Source organism: Balaenoptera musculus, chromosome 14 (genome assembly GCF_009873245.2).
Source record: "Balaenoptera musculus isolate JJ_BM4_2016_0621 chromosome 14, mBalMus1.pri.v3, whole genome shotgun sequence".
NCBI lineage: Eukaryota > Metazoa > Chordata > Mammalia > Artiodactyla > Balaenopteridae > Balaenoptera > Balaenoptera musculus.
This window is the reverse complement of record NC_045798.1, coordinates 69,286,359-69,309,030: the sequence shown is the minus strand read 5'-3', so window position 1 is coordinate 69,309,030 and position 22,672 is coordinate 69,286,359. Positions and strand designations below refer to the sequence as shown.

General features: G+C 34.5%; 1 protein-coding gene across 1 annotated transcript in view; it reads right to left on the bottom strand.

Moving 5' to 3' along the window:
- DCC (DCC netrin 1 receptor) overlaps positions 1-22,672 on the bottom strand; it is a 1,185,086-nt gene that overhangs the window by 206,667 nt on the left and 955,747 nt on the right. Inside the window, 1 exon segment of the mRNA XM_036823865.1 lies at positions 14,868-14,978. Coding sequence (XP_036679760.1) covers positions 14,868-14,978 — 111 coding nt within the window.

The following is a 22,672-nucleotide window of genomic DNA, read 5'->3' as shown; positions in this document are numbered from 1 at the left end:
GATTTTAAATTCCCTTCAAAAACCAGTTTTGGCTTTGCTGGCAACATTTCTTATATGTAAGGTGAATTCCACTTGAATGAGAATAAGGGGCTGGATTCTTCAATTTCATGATGACTTGGCTGCTGTACCACTGGCTTAACCTTATCCCATGAGCCTATTTGTCAATCAGCAATGCAAAATATCATGGATTTCCTATCAAAAGCCCATGTGAAAGAAATCCTTTTTCACAACATGCCACCTACACTGCACTGTGCATGAAATCTCATACTAACATCTTTATATCTCCAGATGACCACATTTGCAAGCTCAATGGTATAAACCCCCCCTGACTCTTTACCTTCAAATTGGTACATCTATTTAGATGCATTTTAAAAGCATGTTTTTATCAAAAAAATAGTCAAATGAAAATAATTTCTGTATTTGTTAAAATTTAAAAATCAATTTTATAAAACTGTACCTAATATTTTTAATCTAATGAGTATGCAAGTAAACCATGTTGCCTAGATTTTAGGTGTTAAAAGTAACATTCGAGATGTAACATAATTTCTTTTGGACCAAAGAATTACTTAGAAGTATGTTTTACATTTGCAAATATATATTGGGTATTATATTATTATTAACTATTAGTTTAATTACATGGTGATAAATGAATGTGTTTAGTATGATCCAAGAACTTTAATATCCATTTCTTTTTAGGCAAATACTAAATGTTATTTGGATGCTTAGGAAAAAAAATATGATTTTCTAATTGTGTGACTATTTCACTTATGTCCAAGTAAGTCTTCTATATTCCTTCCTTTTTCTTTTCTTTTTTTAATTGGTTATGATGGGAGTAGGACAGTTCTTTTCTTTTTTTTTAATTTTTGAATTTTATTTTATTTTATTTATACAGCAGGTTCTTATTAGTCATCAATTTTATACACATCACTGTATACATGTCAATCCCAATCGCCCAATTAAGCACACCACCATCCCCACCCCACCGTGGTTTTCCCCCCTTGGTGTCCATACGTTTGTTCTCTACATCTGTGTCTCAACTTCTGCCCTGCAAACTGGTTCATCTGTACCATTTTTCTAGGTTCCACATACATGCATTAATATACAATATTTGTTTTTCTCTTTCTGACTTACTTCACTCTGTGTGACAGTCTCTAGTTCCATCCACGTCTCAACAAATGACCCAATTTCGTTCCTTTTTATGGCTGAGTAATATTCCATTGTATATACGTACCACAACTTCTGTATCCATTCATCTGTCGATGGGCATTTAGGTTGCTTCCATGACTTGGCTATTGTAAATAGTGCTGCAATGAACACTGGGGTGCATGTCTCTTTCTGAATTATGGTTCTCTCTGGGTATATGCCCAGTAGCGGGATTGCTGGATCATATGGTAATTCTATTTTTAGTTTTTTAAAGAACCTCCATACTGTTCTCCATAGTGGCTGTATCAATTTACATTCCCACCAACAGTGCAAGAGGGTTCCCTTTTCTCCACACCCTCTCCAGCATTTGTTTTTTGTAGATTTTCTGATGATGCCCATTCTAACTGGTGTCAGGTGATACCTCATTGTAGTTTTGATTTGCATTTCTGTAATAATTAGTGATGTTGAGCAGCTTTTCATGTGCTTCTTGGGCATCTGTATGTCTTTGCAGAAATGTCTATTTAGGTCTTCTGCCCATTTTTGGATTGGGTTTTTTGTTTCTTTAAATTGAGCTGCATGAGCTGTTTATATATTTTGGAGATTAATCCTTTGTCCATTGATTTGTTTGCAAATATTTTCTCCCATTCTGAGGGTTGTCTTTTCATCTTGTTTATGGTTTCCTTTGCTGTGCAAAAGTTTTGAAGTTTCATTAGGTCCCATTTGTTTATTTTTGTTTTTATTTCCATTACTCTAGGAGGTGGATCAAAAAAGATCTTGCTGTGATTTATGTCAAAGAGTGTTCTTCCTATGTTTTCCTCAAAGAGTTTTATGGTGTCCGGGCTTACATTTAAGTCTCGAATCCATTTTGAGTTTATTTTTGTGTCTGGTGTTAGGGAGTGTTCTAATTTCATTCTTTTACATGTAGCTGTCCAGTTTTCCCAGCACCATTTACTGAAGAGACTGTCTTTTCTCCATTGTATATCCTTGCCTCCTTTGTCATAGATTACTTGACCATAGGTGCATGGGTTTACCTCTGGGGTTTTTATCTTTTTCCATTGATCTATGTTTCTGTTTTAGTGCCAGTACCATATTGTCTTGATTACTGTAGCTTTGTACTATAGTATGAAGTCAGGGAGTCTGATTCCTCCAGCTCCGTTTTTTTCCCTCAAGACTGCTTTGGCTATTCAGGGTCTTTTGTGTCTCCATACAAATTTTAAGATTTTTTGTTCTAATTCCATAAAAAATGCCATTGGTAATTTGATAGGGATTGCACTGAATCTGTGGATTGCTTTGGGTAGTATAGTCATTTTCACAATATTGATTCTTCCAATCCAAGAACATGGTATATCTCTCCATCTGTTGGTATCATCTTTAATTTCATTCATCAGTGTTTTATAGTTTTCTGCATACAGGTCTTTTGTCTCCCTAGGTAGGTTTATTCCTAGGTATTTTATTCTTTTGTTGCAATGGTAAATGGGAGTGTTTCCTTAATTTCACTTTCAGATTTTTCATCATTAGTGTATAGGAATGCAAGAGATTTCTGTGCATTAATTTTGTATTCTGCAACTTTACCAAATTCATTGATTATTTCTAGTAGTCTTCTGGTGGCATTTTTAGGATTCTCTATGTATAGTATCATGTCATCTGCAAACAGTGACAGTTTTACTTATTCTTTTCCAATTTGTATTCCTTTTCTTTCTTTTCCTTCTCTGATTGCCGTAGCTAGGACTTCCAGAACTATGTTGAATAATAGTGGTGAGAGTGGACATCCTTGTCTCGTTCCTGATCTTAGAGGAAATGCTTTCATTTTTTCACCATTGAGAATGATGTTTGCTGTGGGTTTGTCATATATGGCCTTTATTATGTTGAGGAAAATTCCCTCTATGCCCACTTTCTGGAGAGTTTTTATTATAAATGGGTGTTGAATTTTGTCAAAAGCTTTTTCTGCATCTATTGAGATGATCATATGGTTTTTCTTCTTCAATTTGTTAATATGGTGTATCACATTGATTGATTTGCATATATTGAAGAATCCTTGCATCCCTGGGATAAATCCCACTTGATCATGGTGTATGATCCTTTTAATGTGTTGTTGGATTCTGTGTGCTAGTATTTTGTTGAGGATTTTTGCATCTATATTCATCAGTGATATTGGTCTGTAATTTTCTTTTTTTGTAGTATCTCTGTCTGGTTTTGGTATCAGGGTGATGGTGGCCTCATAGAATGAGTTTGGGAGTGTTCCTTCCTCTGCAGTTTTTGGGAAGAGTTTGAGAAGGATGGGTGTTAGCTCTTCTCTAAATGTTTGATAGAATTCACCTGTGAAGCCATCTTGTGCTGGACTTTTGTTTGTTGGAAGATTTTTAATCACAGTTTCAATTTCATTACTTGTGATTGGTCTGTTCATATTTTCTGTTTCTTCCTGGTTCAGTCTTGGAAGGTTATACCTTTCTAAGAATTTGTCCATTTCTTCCGGGTTGTCCATTTTATTGGCATAGAGTTGCTTGTAGTAGTCTCTTAGGATGCTTTGTATTTCTGTGGTGTCTGTTGTAACTTCTCCATTTTCATTTCTAGTTTTATTGATTTGAGTCCTCTCCCTCTTTTTCTTGATGAGTCTGCCTAATGGTTTATCAATTTTGTTTATCTTCTCAAAGAACCAGCTTTTAGTTTTATTGATCTTTGCTTTGTTTTCTTTGTTTCTATTTCATTTATTTCTGCTCTGATCTTTATGATTTCTTTCCTTCTGCTAACTTTGGGTTTTGTTTGTTCTCCTTTCTCTAGTTCCTTTAGGTGTAAGGTTAGATTGTTTCTTTGAGATTTTTCTTGTTTCTTGAGGTAGGCTTGTATAGCTATAAACTTCCCTCTTAGAACTGCTTTTACTTGCATCCCATAGGTTTTGGATCGTCGTGTTTTCATTGTCATTTGTCTCTAGGTATTTTTTGATTTCCTCTTTGATTTCTTCAGTGATCTCTTGCTTATTTAGTAACGTATTGTTTACCCTCCATGTGTTTGTGTTCTTTACGTTTTTTTCCCTGTAATTCATTTCTAATCTCATACTGTTGTGGTCAGAAAAGATGCTTGATATGATTTCAATTTTCTTAAATTTACTGAGGCTTGTTTTGTGACCCAAGATGTGATCTATCCTGGAGAATGTTCCATGTGCACTTGAGAAGAAAGTGTAATCTGCTGTTTTGGGGTGTATTGTCCTATAAATATCAATTAAATCTATCTGGTCTATTGTGTCATTTAAAGCTTCTGTTTTCTTGTTTATTTTCATTTTGGATGATCTGTCCATCAGTGTAAGTGAGGCGTTAAAGTCCCCCACTATTATTGTGTTACTGTCAATTTCCTCTTTTACAGCTGTTAGCAGTTGCCTTATATATTGAGGTGTTCCTATGTTGGGTGCATATATATTTATAATTGTTATATGTTCTTCTTAGATTGATCCCTTGATCATTATGCAGTGTCCTTCCTTGTCTCTTGTAACATTATTTATTTTAAAGTCTATTTTATCTGATATGAATATTGCTACTCCAGCTTTCTTTTGATTTCCGTTTGCATGGAATATCTTTTTCCATCCCCTCACTTTCAGTCTGTATGTGTCCGTAGGTCTGAAGTGGGTCTCTCGTAGACAGTATATATATGGGTCTTGTTTTTGTATCCATTCAGCAAGCCTGTGTCTTTTGGTTGGAGCATTTAATCCATTCACGTTTAAGGTAATTATCGATATGTATGTTCCTATGACCATTTTCTTAATTGTTTTGGGTTTGTTTTTGTATGTCCTTTTCTTCTCATGTGTTTCCCACTTAGAGAAGTTCCTTTAGCATTTGTTGTAGAGCTGGTTTTGTGGTGCTGAATTCTCTTAGCTTTTGCTTGTCTGTAAAGCTTTTGATTTCTCCATCGAATCTGAATGAGATCCTTGCCAGGTAGAGTAATCTTGGTTGTAGGTTCTTCCCTTTCATCACTTTAAGTATATCATGTCACTCTCTTTGGCTTGTAGAGTTTCTGCTGAGAAATCAGCTGTTAACCTTATGGGAGTTCCCTTGTATGTTATTTGTCGTTTTTCCCTTGCTGCTTTCAATAATTTTTCTTTGTCTTTAATTTTTGCCAATTTGATTACTATGTCTTGGCATGTTTCTCCTTGGGTTTATCCTGTATGGGACACTGCTGTGCTTCCTGGACTTGGGTGGCTACTTCCTTTCCCATGTTAGGGAAGTTTTTGACTGTGATCTCTTCAAATATTTTATCTGGTCCTTTCTCTCTCTCTTCTCCTTCTGAGACCCCTATAATGCGAATGTTGTTGCATTTAATGTTGTCCCAGAAGTCTCTTAGGCTGTCTTCATTTCTTTTCATTCTTTTTTCTTTATTCTGTTCCACAGCAGTGAATTCCACCATTCTGTCTTCCAGGTCACGTATCCGTTCTTCTGCCTCAGTTATTCTGCTATTGATTCCTTCTAGTGTAGTTTTTATTTCAGTTATTGTATTGTTCATCTCTGTTTGTTTGTTCTTTAATTCTTCTAGGTCTTTGTTAAACATTTCTTGCATCTTCTTGACCTTTGTCTTCATTGTTTTTCCGAGGTCCTGGATCATCTTCACCATCGTTATTCTGAATACTTTTTCTGGAAGGTTGCCTATCTCCGTTTCATTTAGTTGTTTTTATGGGGGTTTATCTTGTTGCTTCATCTGGTACATAGCCCTCTGCCTTTTCATCTTGTCTTTCTGTGAATGTGGTTTTTGTTCCACAGGCTGCAGGATTATAGTTCTTCTTGTTTCTGCTGTCTGCCCTCTGGTGGATGAGGCTATCTCTTCCTTCCTTTTTCTTACAATTCTCAGAGAGATGTGTTAAAATCTCTGAATATAACATTGGTCTTTATATGTAACTTCCAGTTTACAAAAATACAGAAAATAGAGGAACAAGTTAGATAATACCACAAGAAATAATTAGACAAAAAGAAACATTAAGATTGTTGAAAGTAGAGGAAAAAAGCACAGTCTTTTAAGTAAGTCAGAGTAAGAAAAAGGGATTGTGTTAGATTAAGAGATTTATGGGATATAAAAACTATATGCAGTGTTTCATTATAATATATAAATGTTTTGTGTACATATGTATGAATGTATGTATTCATATATATGTATAAAGACAGAAATTAAAGGATATGTATTAGGGTGTTCAGTGATAATCTGATAATCTTTGGGTGGTGTGGCTTGTGTTGGTTTGTTGTCTACATTTTCTACCTGTAATACTACATATTTACTGCTTCTGTAACAAAAGAGTATTCAAATGTTATGGTGGGTTTCTAAATTTGTCAATAAAGATCTGTCAAGATTTGCTTAAATAGTACAAACGTATGTATTATAAAAGCCATATCTTCAAAACTATTACATATTTCTTTAACAATTTACATATTTCTATAAGTCAATCCTTTTATCATTGAGTAGTAACCCTCTATCCCAAAAGATGTTTTTGGCCTTTAGAAAGTTACCAAAGATAAACCTACGTTTCCTTTGTGTTAGAATGATTAGTATTTTTACCCCATCCCTTTACTTCCAATTTTTTAATATCTTCATATTTTATGTGTGTTGATTATATATATCATAGATCTTGATGTTTTAAAAATTCCATTTAATAATCTATCCTTTAACTGGTGAGTTGAATCCATTTATATTTATTGTTATTATTATATGAGGATCTTTTATATCATTTTATTATGCACTTATAATTTCCTACTTACCCATAACAAATTATTAGTTTTCTTCTTTATGATTTTATTTGAATGGGTTAAAGATCCCCCCACACCATTACTTTTTTCTCCTCTACTGAGTAAGAAATTATACACTCTATGTCCTTCTAGTTGTAATATTTTCAATTTTGAGATCACATATAACTTGGAATCTAGAGTTAATTATATCTTTACTTTTCACAAGAACAACATTAAAGAAAAATCTCAAAACTGTTTAATCTTCATGATCTCCTCTCCTTTACCACCTCATTTTTGTCAACTTTTTTAAACTCTCCAAAATACTATACTTTTTGTCTTATAAAGTCATAATTTGTTCAGATATACTCATATATTACATTATTTTGCTTATCACTTTCTCTAATCATCCTTCTGGTGATTTTCTTTCTATCTTTCTTTACAAAGTACACCCTTTACAAAAAAGATGGTGGTGATAAATTCTGTTTTCTTATGTGAAAGGTGTTTATGTCTCTCCTTTCCTTGAATAATTATTTAGTTGTATATACAATTTGGGGATGATGGTAATTTTTTATCAGCACCTTGCAGATATTTCATTGTTTTCTGGTTTGTTACTATTGGGAATACTTCATCAATATAATTGTAGTTCCTGAATAAGTAATCTCTCTCTGGGGCATTTCAGGCTCTTCTTTTGGTCTTTTTTTTTTTGTATCTTTTGTCTTTATCAATGTATCAAAGCTAAAGCATTATTCCTGAGTCTGATAATCCATGTATTTCATCAATTCTGGAAAATTCTCACTTCTTATCTCTTCAAAAATTATTCCTCCTCCATTCTTTATTTTCTTTTGGGATTATGACTGATGCATGCTAAATTTTCTCATTCCATGTTTTATGTCTTTAAAATTTTCTTTTTTTTTTTCTATCACTGTGTGTTAATTTTGTCTTCAGTTATGTTTAAAGTATTATTTAACACATTCAGTGACATTTCATTTCAGTGACTATATACTTTTCATGTTCAAAGTTTTTATTTTGTTCTAAGTATCTAAATAATTTCTCAAATCTGGATTGGCTTTTTGAATTTTTTGGAAAACATCTTGTTTACATACTTTGATTGTTAAGTGTTGCACGTTTCAGATTTGAAGTTTCATGACTTGAATATTGGTAGTTATCAATATAAAATTATTCACCAATTTCACATATGTATTTATGAATATATGTATGCATGTATTTTTATCAGCTCCCTGGAATCCTGTCAATTTGTTAGCCTGATAATTCTTTGCCCAATTTTCATGTTTAATATTTTTCCTTTGTCTTAAAAGTATACAATTTAACTTTGTTTTTAACAAATCTAAAAGTCTTTCTTTTAAAAAAAGAGGTAAATTCATTTTTGTTCAATTTTAGAATTTCTCTCATCTAGAAGTATTTTTGATTTTTTCCTTTCTAATTACTTTTCTTTATTTTGATATGTAAAGTTTTATTTATTTTTATTTCTCTAGAGATTTAGAAAATACATATTTTTAAATGTTTTTACAAAAGCAAATCTTGACTGGATATACAATTTGACAGGGTGTTTATCTTCCATCAAATCATAGACAATTTAGGGCTTTAGCTTATGTTTTTAGATATCTATTAGGTAAGTCTGTCATCATAGAACATGCTGTTTATCTCTGATTCTTGCTCAAATAAAACTTTTGCTAAATGTTCAGACTCTGTGGAGTTCCAGATTTTTGAGCCTCTCATTTCCGTAATATTATTTTTCCCTTTTCTTGTCCTACTTTCTATTTCAAGTTTACTGCTCATTTTTCTCATACCTTTTGGCCTCAAATGATGTTAATATGAAACCAAAAGAAAACACAAACTGGTTTATCTTATTTTATACAAATTTTTTTTGGTACAATTATACTTCATCTTTGTCAATGATTGAAATGACACAACCAAAAATTTTTTTTTCTTCTGGCAGTTGTATTAGTTTCCTATTGCTACTATACTTGGTGTATTAAATTACCACAAGCTTAGTGGCTTAAAACAGCATAAATTTATTATGTTACATTTCTGGAGGTCAGAACTCCAATATATGTTTCAGTGAGCTAAAATCAAGGTATCAGCAGTGCCTAACTCTTTCTTGACGCTCTAAGGGACCATGTGTTTTCTTGTTTTTTTCCAACTTCCTTGGCTAATGCCCCACGTCACTCCAACCTGCTTCTGCTGTCACACCTCCTGTCATTCTGAGCTTCCTACCTCCCTCTTCTAAGAACACTTTTGAATACATTGGATCCACCTAGATAATCCAGGATAATCGCCTATCTCACAAACCTTAATTTAATCACATCTGCATAGTCTCTCACTCACAGATCCCAGGGATAAGGACGTGGACATTTTGGGGGGCCATTATTCAGCCTACCACAACTCTTCCATGTATTCTTTTCTCCTTCCTTCCTTCCTTCCTTCTCTCCTTCTTCCTTTCTTTTTCTATTCTTCAATTTCTTTCAGTTAGTCAAAAACTTATTTTTCTCATTTCTCCTTCTTCTGCCTAGAGATTTCCCACTTGTCAGAGTCTATTTTTTTAATCAATATGACATTTTTAATATGCAATGTTTCTTCTTTCTGAGTGGAGTCATCATCTTAGATTTTACCATTATTCTTAAAATAAACTTTAATGTGTTCCTTCTCAAAGCCATATGCCCAGCGAGTATCACATATCATGCAGATTCCAAAAGGCAGAAGTTTTTTTGTGGTTCACTTCTCAAATGAAATGAATTTGCAGTAATTCCACTTTACCATTATCGAACAGGCTAATAGGGCTAATTATCTATTTCCGGGGGTCAGGAAATTAGAACCTGTTCTTAGATTCACAGTTTTTGCTTACATCACTCTCGTATTTTCAGGAGTCTCTGCATTGCTGATTTTTGCTAGCCAAGCTCCTCCATTTTAGGGTAGAGGTTTAATTTTAAATTATATCATTATTGATTTGTATAACAATTTCTACCCATTCACTTTGATTTTTTTTTTTTAAAGCAGCACAAATGGATGTCCAACCTCAATTTCCTGGAGGATGCCTTGCCGAACTTCATCATAAATTCCTTCATATCCTTATGCAAGACACTTACATAAGAACTTTGGGGAATTCTAATGATTTTGGTTTTTTAAGCTGAAATTTTGAGGCACAAAATAAATATTTTAAAACTTCCCAGCTGTTAGTAATAGCAAACATGCTTTCAGGGAACCCTGAACAAACAGTGAGGTTTGCCTCTATAATTACTTTAACAAAACATCCTAATTAAAAGGGTAATCCATAAGGAATTGGAGTATTTCTCCAAGTTACTGTAGAGCTTCACACTGCTTAAGTCAAACAGAGAAGACAAGAGAAACTACAGAAGTCACAGAAGGAGAGGGAATTGCTTTCATTGCTTTCAGCTATCTGTACAAACTGCTGCTTCTGTTTAGCTGACTTGCAAGGCTCAAAGTTACCACCCTAATGAGTAGATCACATCTTCTGAGTTCACAAGGTGACTTAAAGGCAAAGGGAGAAAGTTATGCAACACGATGCACCTAGAAGGGCCAACACTGGGGTTCCCTTCCAATGTAGATTTCTCTGGCTACAGCAAAGAATGCCTCCCATTTCAAGTGGTTTTCAAAAGGATTGCTTCCTCCTTATCCAAAAACTTAAAGGAAATCAAAGCCATTCTATATGGAAATCTGACTTTGGAATGCTTAGCCATGAAAGCTCTGGTAGAAGTCATATAAATCTCATTTTATAATTTAAACATTTACTTGAATAAGTTAAAATGATATGAATATTTAAAGAAAGCTTCCATAGCTTAAATATATGTATATATTTATTCTATAGATTCTATATAGATTTATATTCTATATTATTTCTATATTTCCATATAGAAAGAGAGCAAGCCATTAGGCTGAGTATTCTCTTGGCGCTACTAGTGACCACTTCTGAGCTTGTCCATTCATCCGAATATTAATTCGTATCAAGGGTTATACTTTCTACTATTTGAATGATGTAGTCAAAAGAAAAAAAAACAGGAGGAAGGAAGAGGAATTGAAATCAGTTTCAGGGAGTTGCTCAGTGAAAAGAGATCATGGGTCTAGAAATTGAGAAAGCCTTAGGATCAAATATGTCTGGTCCTATTAATTTAGTACAGTGAGTAAAATCAGTGTTTTACAAAGCAAGTGAAACACATCTGTCCCACACTCCTATAGTTAAATACCCTGAAATGGCTATTAGTTTCCATTATGTTTTAAAGGTATACTATCTTAAATCATAAACTATAACACCATTATATGCAAGAAGTATGATCTGTACTAGGTTTCTTCTATTAATTTTTCATTTACTTTTTGCCAGATTGCTAACGTGCATCTTATGATCAAGGACAAGAACTGTGTAAACAATTATAATCCAAATGAAGAAGTGGAAGAATGAGAGAAGAGGCAGTATTTGAAATGTGTTAACCAGATGCTAAAGGAGTACCATTTAGATGAGGAAGGATGAATTCTGAACTAATAGCGGTAGAAATGATTTTTCTTAAGGTATTCACTTTGAAGAATGTCTACTATGCTGTCCTACACACCCTTCCCTGTAATCCTAGCCATAAGTCCCCTTTCCCTGAAGTTTCTAGTTTAAGTACTATTTGTTTTCATGATGCCTATTCAATCAGTGCAGCCATTATCTGTTAGTGCCTCAAGAGAGCTGTTCGTTTTTCACATTTCTACTCCCTGTTAACTTGGCACATCATAACTGCTTAATCAATACTCAAATAAGGAAAAAAGTCAGGAGGGATGCTTCATGCAGAAGAGAGATATTATTAAGCTAAAAACATGGTATAGTTCAAACATCCAGTGAAACAGCATTTATTAAGACACTATTCATGAGCTCGGCATAGAGGTTCTTGATTAGAATAGAAGTATGAAATGGATTCTACTTAGATCACATAGATATGAAAAGAATGCAGTTAAGTGGAAGTTTTGTGCCATCCCAGGAGCTGTGATTTTACATTTTGGTTCTACTTACAATGTGAGTCATTCAGAGTGAGGAGAAAGAACATGTAAGTCAAGTGGAGCATCCCATTCATCCTGGATATTTTATAGGACCTTCAGCACCTCCACTCCATTTATTTTCACTCCTTCCGGTAAGAGATATAGTCCCTTAAGTTTGGGTAAATGATATGATCTCATTTCTTAGAATCTTTTGCCTTGAATCATTGCGTTTTTATTGTCATTGGGTCAGTTCTAGAGGATTCGTGGGGACTTTGCTTTGATAACCTGTACTGGGCATTGACTCACCCAACCCAGTCTTAAGTGTCAGCTCCACAGTTACCAGCTGAGTGACTAAATCAAGTTGGTTTAATTTTCTTAGCTTAAGTTACTGTTCTTTAAAAGTAAGGATAACAATATACACTCCACATGGATAGATGAGAGTATAAAACACAAGTATATAAGCTTTAAAAGTTATTTCTCAAGTAAAATACAAAAATGAAGTATTCCTACAGCATATCCTAACCATCCTTTTATTGTTTAAATAAGACAGATCATGTCCTCATGACTTTAGGCCCAGTTATCCTGGCCTCCTTGTCATACTTCAACCACCAACTGGGCTTTAATCTCTGGATGTCTCTTCTTCCTATTCCTTCTGAACCAAGGGCTCTTGTCTGACGTATTTGCATGGCTGTCTCCCTCACTTTCTCAAAGTCTGTGCTTATATTTTGCCTAATCTGAGAAATCTTCTCAACCCCCTATATAAAAGAGTACTGCCTAATCATTTGTTAGTCCTTCTGCCACACTTTATTTTCTTCAGATAATTTATCACTATTTATCTCTACCTCAATAAAATTTATACTCTTTGAGAGTAGGGACTTTGTTTATTGCTTTGCCCCTGGTACCTAAAATAATGCCTGGTATATAAAATTTTTCAAGAAAAATTACATGTTGAATAAAGACTACATGAATTCAAGTTCCCTAACCTATTAATGAAGGGTGTATGTTTTGCAAAGTGTGAATTTGTGTAGCTCCACTTCTCGATTTACCTTATCTAAGACAAGTTAAATAACATCTTCTAAGCCCCAAGTTACTTTACTTTAGCGTTTACTTTAGGGTTGTCCTAACTGAGTTGGCCCATGTCTGCCTACTTCTAAAACATTTTTTTTGCTTTAGCCAGACTAGTCTCTTCAAAATGCAAACATAATTGTCAGTATTTTAAAAAAATATTTCATGACTTGCTTAGGATAAAGCAGGTTATGGCTTTAATGAGATTCTTAGGACAAAGTTCAAACTCCTTAATTTGGTCTTGCCAGATTTAGAACATGCCTGTCTTGCAAAAGTAACTGCATGCCATCTCTGTGTTTCAGCCTTGATGGTCTTTATTTCGGGTCCCTAGCAGCACCATGATCTATCTTGACTTCAAACATGCATTTACCTTGCCCTCTACTTCTCCTCCTCAATTTCTAATGTATGTTTTTGCATAGCTAATTCTTGTTCATCCTTCAGGTTTCATTTAGATGTAAATCTTCTCTACGTCTGTCTGTCTGCCTATCTATCTATCTTCCTATCTTTCTATTTAGCCATCCAGCCTATGTTGAACCATAGGATATGGCCAATATTCAGGTTTGTATTATAACAATGGTAATTTCCTATGACTTCACTTAGAATGTTTGTCTTTCTAAGCTCCACAAGGCAAAAAAAATCATGTCCTTCCTATTTATTATTATATCCTTAGAGCTAAGCACAATGCCTGATGTTTAGCAAATTTTCTATAAATTTTCTTTGAATTAATGTGCTATCACATGGCAGTGATGATCATTACTGTGGAAACAGTGTATGTTGATTGTTTTACTGCCACCATTATCATGTTGTAAACCCAAATCTGTGACTATATTAAAATCATGTATGGTAGTGAGTTCTTTAGAAAGGGAAGAAGGGAAAGATCAAGGAGGAAGAAAATTAAAAGAAGGAGTTTAAGGAAGAGAAAGGGAGGACAGATTTGAGGAGTGGTGATGGAGAGAAGAGAGGGAGAGAGGAAAAGGAGAGGAAAAGAAAGAGATACAGAATTTTCACCTTCCAGTAACTTGAATATTTTCAGGTCTATCAGTGAAGAAGTAAGTGAATTCCATTGCCAGTTATATAGGCAGCCATCTTGAATCATCACATTTTCAATACACATGTTTTTATTCTTTCAGCTACTTTTTTCTTGGCTGCAGTTTGAATCACCTAGCTTTAAGTTTACTGATCATAACTTACCTTTTTTTCAAGTATCTTTCATTTTTATTAATTTCTACTTTGCTCATTTGTAACTCTAATTCTCTAGGGTATATTTTTGCTTTGTTATTTATATTATTTATATTTCTGTTTATTTTTATTATTCACTTTTTTTGGTTGCTTCCATTAACCCTTTCTCTTGAATTGTATTTTTGTATTTAGCCATGATGCTTTTTATTTCTCAACTGATAATTTTGAAGATTTTGTTATATTTAATGTAGTGACATGTGACTTTTATATGAATCTCAATATCTCACCCACAAGTATTTCAGACAACTATCAATTAAGTAAATAAGGCAGATTGTCCTTTATACAAAAAAATAAGTGTCACATATTAATGACCATATCATAAGCATGTCAAAAATACATATCGCTGTTTTGCAGAAGCACCATAAAAGAGCCAGAGAAGCTATGTAAAGTAATTATGTTTTATGATTATTATCAGAAATTGCAGCCATTCCTGTGAAGAAAATGGTTAAGGTCAATTATTCAAAGTAAAATAAATAGAAAAAAGATCATTTCAAATTATTTTGAAAAAAAGTAATTTGTTATGAAGACTATAATTGATTTATATTTATATGGCATTGCTGAAGACTCTGTATTCATTCAGCATTTTTGCTTTGTTTTGGTTTTGTTTTGCATCTAAAAATGTAAGAAGAATAAATATCCCCAATGTTGAAGTTTATCAATTTTTTTAAGGTATCCTTTGAAGCTGAAGTAATGAAGAAGACAGAAATCAGAGTGACAGTGATTGCGGAAAGGTCTTACCATCTAGATCGTTCTCCGGAGTCTCTGCTGTGTACCAGTTGGAAGGTGGTCCAGTGCCATTGACTGTCATGGCTGACACTTGAAAACTGTACTGACTTCCTTTCTCCAGTCCTGTGAAAGAATTTTCCCCAGAAGAAAAAAAAAAGAAAAAACTTACTGAAAACAAGTATTTCTGGTGGGTTTTAAGTTTTAGCAAAATGTTAACAATAGTAGACATGCTTTACATTGTGATTGTTGTGGTAATTATTATTTTAGCCAAAAGGGTTGGAAGATTACAGCAAGAAATCAAATTATTTTTCATATATCCCCATATATTTTTTCCAGTTTACAAAAATGTAACCCTGAAAATAGCCTCAGGGCAGAGGCAGAATATAAAATATGAACAATGAAGAGATAATCAAAAATAGCAAGGATCATTTTTCCTCACAGTTCAGAAGAGGCCTGCCTATAAATCAAGAAGAGTCAATCTAAAAATTTATGCTCCATCATTCATTCAAGGTCAGTGATTATGTTCCCTTTGGGCCAAGAAAGAAAACTCCAAAGCCACTGTACTTCAGCAGAAAAACTAGGTCTTTTCTCTCGAAAACATCACAAGACATACTTTGTTTTGCATTAGCTTCCATACTAGAGCATGAAGAAAGTCTATCTCTATGATAATTTGGACATACATTATAGGACACAGTGATGACCTTAGAGCTGATTTTCCAGTACACAGAGAGTATAGGTAGACAAGAGAGGCCCTGTGTATCATGAGTGTGATATGTGTAAATTTTTAATGTAAACAATTTTCCTTTTAACTGAATCTCAATGTTGCTCATTAACATGACAAATTATTGTAAAACACATGATGCTTGTCAAAAGACCATATGACTTTTTTGAGACACTGAGGACTCAGTTTAAACTGACAAGTTCTTAAACCTCAGTGAGTTGAACAACACTGATAAAAAATAAAATACCACCTCTGTTTTTTCCATTAATTTGAAATGCCATGGACATTTGGAGCCAAGGAAAAGTCATAAATAAAACTATTAGAGAAATGATGCTTCTATCAAGTACAAAGTTATGTACTTGTATATTTTTGCATAGGAAGATGAGTAAATCTTGGTACTGAGAAGAATTCTAACTTACTATTAATAGGAGATGGTGTTTTACATGATGGTTAGAATGGACTTGTTAATGTCAAAGGGCAGTTGTCTTCAATAACTAGTTGTTGGGGAAGCTAGTAAAATTGTCTTGTTCAGGCTTCAGAGGCAGAAGTTGGCCTCTGACCAACCTGTGACCCTACCTGGACTGTGCGCCTGGTTGCTCACCTAACACTTGCTGCTAGCAAATTAAACGGCGTTTACGGTAAGAGAGGGAGTGGGTCTTGGAATTTCTTGAGCCCTGGGGACCCAGCCAGTCCCCTGGGGTCTGAAAAATCCTGTGACACCCCATGGTGAAAACAACAGCATTGTTAAAGTGAATCCAGAGCTGCATTTTTGCATGCATACTGATGATATGAGTTTGCAGCCTGGGATTATAAGCGGGAACCCCCAGAACTGCAACTTGAAGTCTCACCCATGGGGTGACCGCACTGCCTGGGACCCTTCCCCAGTTGGGGCTCCAGATTGCTGTTACTCAGGACTTCCCAGCTGCTGCTGCTTGGCCCAATTCAGTGATGTATGCTCTATTATATACTTTGCTAATATTCTTATTCCTTTCCTTCCAATAATTGTATATTGAAATTGATATAATTGCTTCTAATGATTGTATATTGAAATTAAGTTAAATCACCTTCTATTAAAGATCTGATTGAAGCTGTTTATTTGTGTGAGACGAGTGGTTATTTTGCCAGGGAATCCAATGAACCTTAAAACCGAAAGTAGGCTTTTGGCGAAACACTAGCACTGTTAGAGAAGACAGTTTGATAAACACACCCACACAAAATGCTGTCCTCTTAAGAGGCTTCTAATTTTATAAAATAGACTGGAAGGCATGGACTGAGAATAGTTTTGGTGCTGTTGTCTTGTTATCATCAGTGTTTTAATTGTATATCCATAGAGCCACTACAATGCCTGACACAGGGAAGGCACAAACACAGAACAACTGTTGAAAGATCCACTAAAGCAAGTCTTAGCACAAAGGAAATATTAGACTACAATACAATATCCAACACCATCAGCAAGGTGGTGAACGGATACTTTTGAACATAAAGCCTTTGTGGTGTCTTAAGTAGGCTTGTGCTCACTTTGACTTGTCCCTTAGTTAACATGGCATTGATCTGATACTTGTTAACATTTTTCACCCTTCACAGGTGCTGTTGTTGTTTCCTGAGGCAGAGGGATTACAGAGGCTCTTCCGGGAAATTAAAAACTCACAGGGAGGGACTTCCCTGGTGGCGCAGTGGTTAAGAATCCACCTGCCAATACAGCGGACACAGGTTTGATCCCTGGTCCGGGAAGATCCCACATGCCACGGAGCAGCTAAGCCTGTGTGCTACAACTACTGAGTCTGCGCTCTAGAGCCCACGAGCGACAACTACTGAGCCCATGTGCCACAACTACTGAAGCCTGTGCATCTAGAGCCCATCCTCTGCAACAAGAGAAGCCACCTCAAGAAGAAGCCTGTACAACGCGATGAAGAGCAGCCCTGCTCGCCGCAGTTAGAGAAAGCCCACATGCAGCAATGAAGACCCAACACAGCCAAAAATAAATAAAATTAAATCTTTAAAAAATAACAAAAAACAAAATCTCACAGGGAGAGAACTCTAGGAAGAAATGTTTACCTAATTATTGCAATCATTGCAGCTCATGACTTTCATAGTGGTCTCACCTCAAATAGTTTAAGTCCATCAAGAATATACTCTTTTTGGTAATTGCAATCATTGTTGCTTTTGTTGTGGTCATCCATGTACAATGCTTGGTGTCAGTCTATTTATCTCTTGTAAAAATAAAATACAGTGTGTGTGTGTGAAAAAAAAGAATATACTCTTTTACAGTAAGGGGAAATTTAACTTCATTTTTCTTTGAAATGGATGGACAATTATGTCAGTACCACCTCCAGTGACTGATTTGAAATACTTTCTGTGATGGTCAGTTTTATGTGTCAACTTAGCTAAGGTAAAGTCCCCAGTTATTCAGTCAAACACTCAGTGTTGCTGGGAAGGTATTTTGTAGATACGACTAAAGTCCATATTCAGTTGCTTTTACATAAGGGATATTACCCTAGATAATCTGGGTGGGCCGGATTCAGTCAGGTGAAGGGACTGAGGCTTCCCTGAAGAAGAAATTTCACCTGCAGACCGCAGCCTCAGCTCGGGAGTTCCAGCTATCTTTCCTGATGGCCTGCCCTGTGGATTTTGGAATTGCCCAGCCAGCCATCATAGTCAATTAAGTCAACTGCTTGCAATAAATCTCTTAGTATATATCTCCACTGATTCTGTTTCTCTGGTCAAACCTTGACTGACATACCATTCTCTTACATGCAATATTTTGACTATAAATGGAAATCTTTCTGAATGCCCTATATTCTGTCCCATTCATTTGACTTTAAATCGAGTCATGTTTCTCATGCAGAATCTATCAATTTTTAACATAAGTTAATTAAAATATCTCACTATAAAGTAGATATGCAAATTTCTTCTTATAATTTTGCCAAATTTCAATTTACATATTTTGAGTTTAGGCTCTGTCAGTATCATTAATTCAGTTTTGAGTAAAACAAAAGCCTACCAATAGCTTGAATAATAACTTGAAGTAACAATTAGAAGGCAGTTAAAAGACCATCCATTACATGTTTCCCCTATGAGGCCTCACCTGGCACCCCCCAAGCTACTTATCAGAATATCCCTTCTAACCATATACAGTAGGGTAGCTTTGCATATCTTTCTCTCTATGATATCAGTAGTGAAGCTTTAATACTCTATATAGAGTAGTACCTAGGTCAACCTGAAAATCCTGTTAACTTTTCTTGAAATACTATATTTTAGCCTAAATTTTAAAATTTCTGTATTTTATTCTAGAATGTTGCTGTGGAATCTCACTAATAACACCCCGAAATTCTAGATTGAGTATAAGAAAACATTTAAAGATATATACTTTATAACATAAAGATATAACATCCCAATATTAAAAGAGATCATAATGTCTAGTCAAATGGCCCATCTAATGCTGTACATCCAACTAAGTGGTCCTGTAAATAAAGCAGGGATACTTTTGGAATAAGAAATTCACCAAGGGATGGAATCCACTCCAACAGTTTTGCTTGTTAATAAAAGTTCTTCTTTAGATTGCATTGAATCTGCTTTACTATAGTATTACCTACAGATAAATCTGAGTTTTACACAGTGGGATTAAAAAAAAAATTAAATTCCACTTTCAAGATATCTTTACCCAAGGCTTCTGATTCTAAATTCAGTGCCTTCTGTACCAGACCTTTAGCAACAGAATTAAACCTGTGACCCTCTTCTAGTCTCGATAAGTGAAGGATGCAGTGATAAGCAAAACCAGAAATTTTGGCTTTTCAGAGTCATTCAGTACATTACCCTGAATTCTAGGTTTCAAATATTCCTGCTTTTTTGCTGTGAGGGGTAGTTGGCCAGACAAGTTTTAGATGTTCTGAGAGCTCTTTTAATCTCAGTTTCTCATATACAGTTATTAGGTAATAGTACCTGCATTTCTACCTTAGAGTATTCTTTTGAGAATCAAATGAGAAACTGCTTTCAGAAATAATTTATAAAATTAGGCACTTAATAGACATAAAGATAACTAACATTTGCAGATTATTTTCTCACTTGAAACACTCCATTGATGGATGGATGGATGGATGGATGCATTCATTCATTCATTCATTGGAGATGGGATAGAAGGAAATCAGCGTGTAATCAAAAGCTGTTTTGTGTATGTATTTCTCAGAGCTGTTATCTGAGATGTGTTTCCTGAGTTGGGCTAATGGAAATATTAAACAGTATTTCAAAAATAAATTGGTAGGAAAGTTTTGACTTGATCTCTTCTAAAGTTACGCAGTTCCTCTAGTTGCAAAGTTAATCCTCAATTTTTATTATTCAATAGATATCTCTTTCCATCCCTGCATTATTTCACTATCCCTTTATGTACTCACACAACCACATAGTCATTGCTTATGGTCAACATCATATTACCTATAGTTTAAGAGTTAAGAGTATAGGTTTTCAATTCAGGCAGAATTAGACTTAAGTTTTTGCTGCACCACTTATTAGCTGCATGACCTTGAAAAACTTACTAGCCCTCTTTCTTTGCCTAAGATTTCTCAACAATAAAATGTGTATATGAATAAAAAATTATTATAAAGATTAAATTTTAAAATAGATAAAGTTTTATTTTCTTATCATGGATTTTTTTCAGCTATATCAAGGTATACTTAATATACCAAAAATTGCACATATTTAATGTATATATTTTAGTGAGTTTGGACATATGTATACATTATGATACCATCACCACAATCAAGGTAATAAACCTATCTGTCACCTTCAAAAGACTCTTTTGTCCTCTTGCTTTTATTATTATTTTTTAATGGTAAGAATTCTTGGCATGAGATGACTTCTAAACAAGTTTTTAGGTGCACGATACAGTACTGTTAATTATAGGTACTTGTTGTACAGCAGATCTCTAGAACTTATTCATCTTGTATAACTGTCATTTTATACCCGTTGAACAACTCCCCATTTCTCCCTCCCCCTCTCCCCTGGCAACCACCATTCTATTCTCGGTTTCCAAAAGTTTGACTATTTTAGATACCTCATATATGCGGAATCATGTATCTGTCCTTCTGGGACTGACATTTCACTTAGCATAATATCTCCCAGTCCACCTATGTTGCTGCAAATGGCAGGATTTTGTTTTCTCTTTTAAAGCTGAATAATATTCCGTTGTATGTATATACCACAGTTTCTTCATCCATTTGTCTGTTGATGGAAATTTGGGTTGTTTCTCTACCTTGGCTATTGTGAATAATGTTGCAATGAATGTGGGAGTGCAGCTATCTCTTTGAGATCTTGATTTCAATTCTTTTGGATATGTACCCAGAAGTGGTATTGGTGGTTCATTGGCAGTTCTATTTTTAACTTTTTGAGGAACCTCCATACTGTTTCCAGCATAGGAGCTGTTGTCAAAGTTGCTATTGCTGTTATTATTGTTATAAATGTTAAAATTGTTTATATCAATGCTCTTTTACAGATTGATACAACGGCCAGAGTCACTCAAAATAAAGTGAGCTAAAGATGACAACATTGTATAGTACAAGGAGCACATAACTAGGAATAAGAACATCTGTGATCTAGTTGGAATCTATACCGTTAACTAATGGTACATCTTAGAAATGTCATTCTTCAGACTTCAGTTACCTCTTCTATAAAACAAGGGCTTTGGATGAGATGAATTGTGTGTTTCATGTTCTGTTTGTCAGGGACGTATAGTTCAATCTCAATGTGTGCCTGTGTGTGTGTGCGTGTGTGTGTGTGCCTAGCTGCTTCTAAGTACAACTTTATTCTAAAAGAAGTATGGTATAGGTAGCAATGCTTTTCTTAGCTGTAAAAAAATTCTACTGTTAAAAGCAGATTGTCTTCTGCCTGTTTCTATCCCCAATAATAAGTCCCTTCAAACTCTGTAATTCTTCAGTTCTTTTCTAGTTTCTTAAAACTTATGGTCAACAGATGATATATTATTCAAACAATATAATTTCCCTTTATTCCCCTAATGCTAACCTTGTTATAAAATTGCTGTGCCATTATTTCAATTTTTTAGTCCATAAAACACCAATGCACATTTACCACTATATTTATTTTTATATTGGCCATGAAGCATGAGAAAACTCTTAAATTCAGTTCCAAACAACCTTCTCTGAAGAGCACTCAAAAATTAAAAACAGCACTTTAAAATTTAGTTGATTTGGGTTCCCACAATAAAATTGATAGCAGTGATTTAAAATCCTTGTTATAACTCTGAATTACTTTGTTATTGCAGATGTCTCATTATCCTAGTAAAAAAACACACACAACAAAAAACAACTGCCAAACAAATAGAAGACTGTAAAAAACAATATTTGAGTCTCTACACCTGAATATTTATACCATCCAAAGGAAGCATTCTGGCATTTTCAATTTTCTAACAGCCAAATCAACATATCCATGTACTTTACAGGTATTGAAAACATGGGGGCAAATCCTGTACATTTTAAAGTGCTGAAGATTCATTTAGAAAATCAATTACTTCTGCTTACTACAAAGTGGGTAAGTGACTAAATATACCCTGCGGACAAGTCAAAACCACAGCCAATCAACCAGTGTGTAGTACTTCCTGATTCCTCGATGCTTTGTAGCATGAAAGACATTCCCACTACATCTAGGAATGCAATGTGCATTACTAAAGCCAGGACACAGAACTGGGGAGAGGAAGGCAGAGGCTTTGTAAAACTTGTTTTTAATGTATTAAGAGGATGAGGCTATCCTCTGGGCCTTTGTAATTCTTTATTTCAAATTAAAAATGAAGGCTGTGTGACTTATTTGCAATATATATCAAGTACAGTTACAAACATAACTGCTCTGATTATGTTTGCATTCTCAAATTCATTTTATAACAATTGAAATGAAGAAGGAACATTCTGAATAAAGGTTTCAAGTTTGGAGTCCAGAGTCCTACAAATCTATAAAGATGGGAAGGGGCATTTGTGCATCATTTCAATAACAAGCTAATTAATTCATCCTATTTCTTTGCTTTTGACTGGAATGATATTAAACCAGAGTGAAGATGGGTTATCCTATGCTGATTAGTAGTGTTAATTGCCCCATA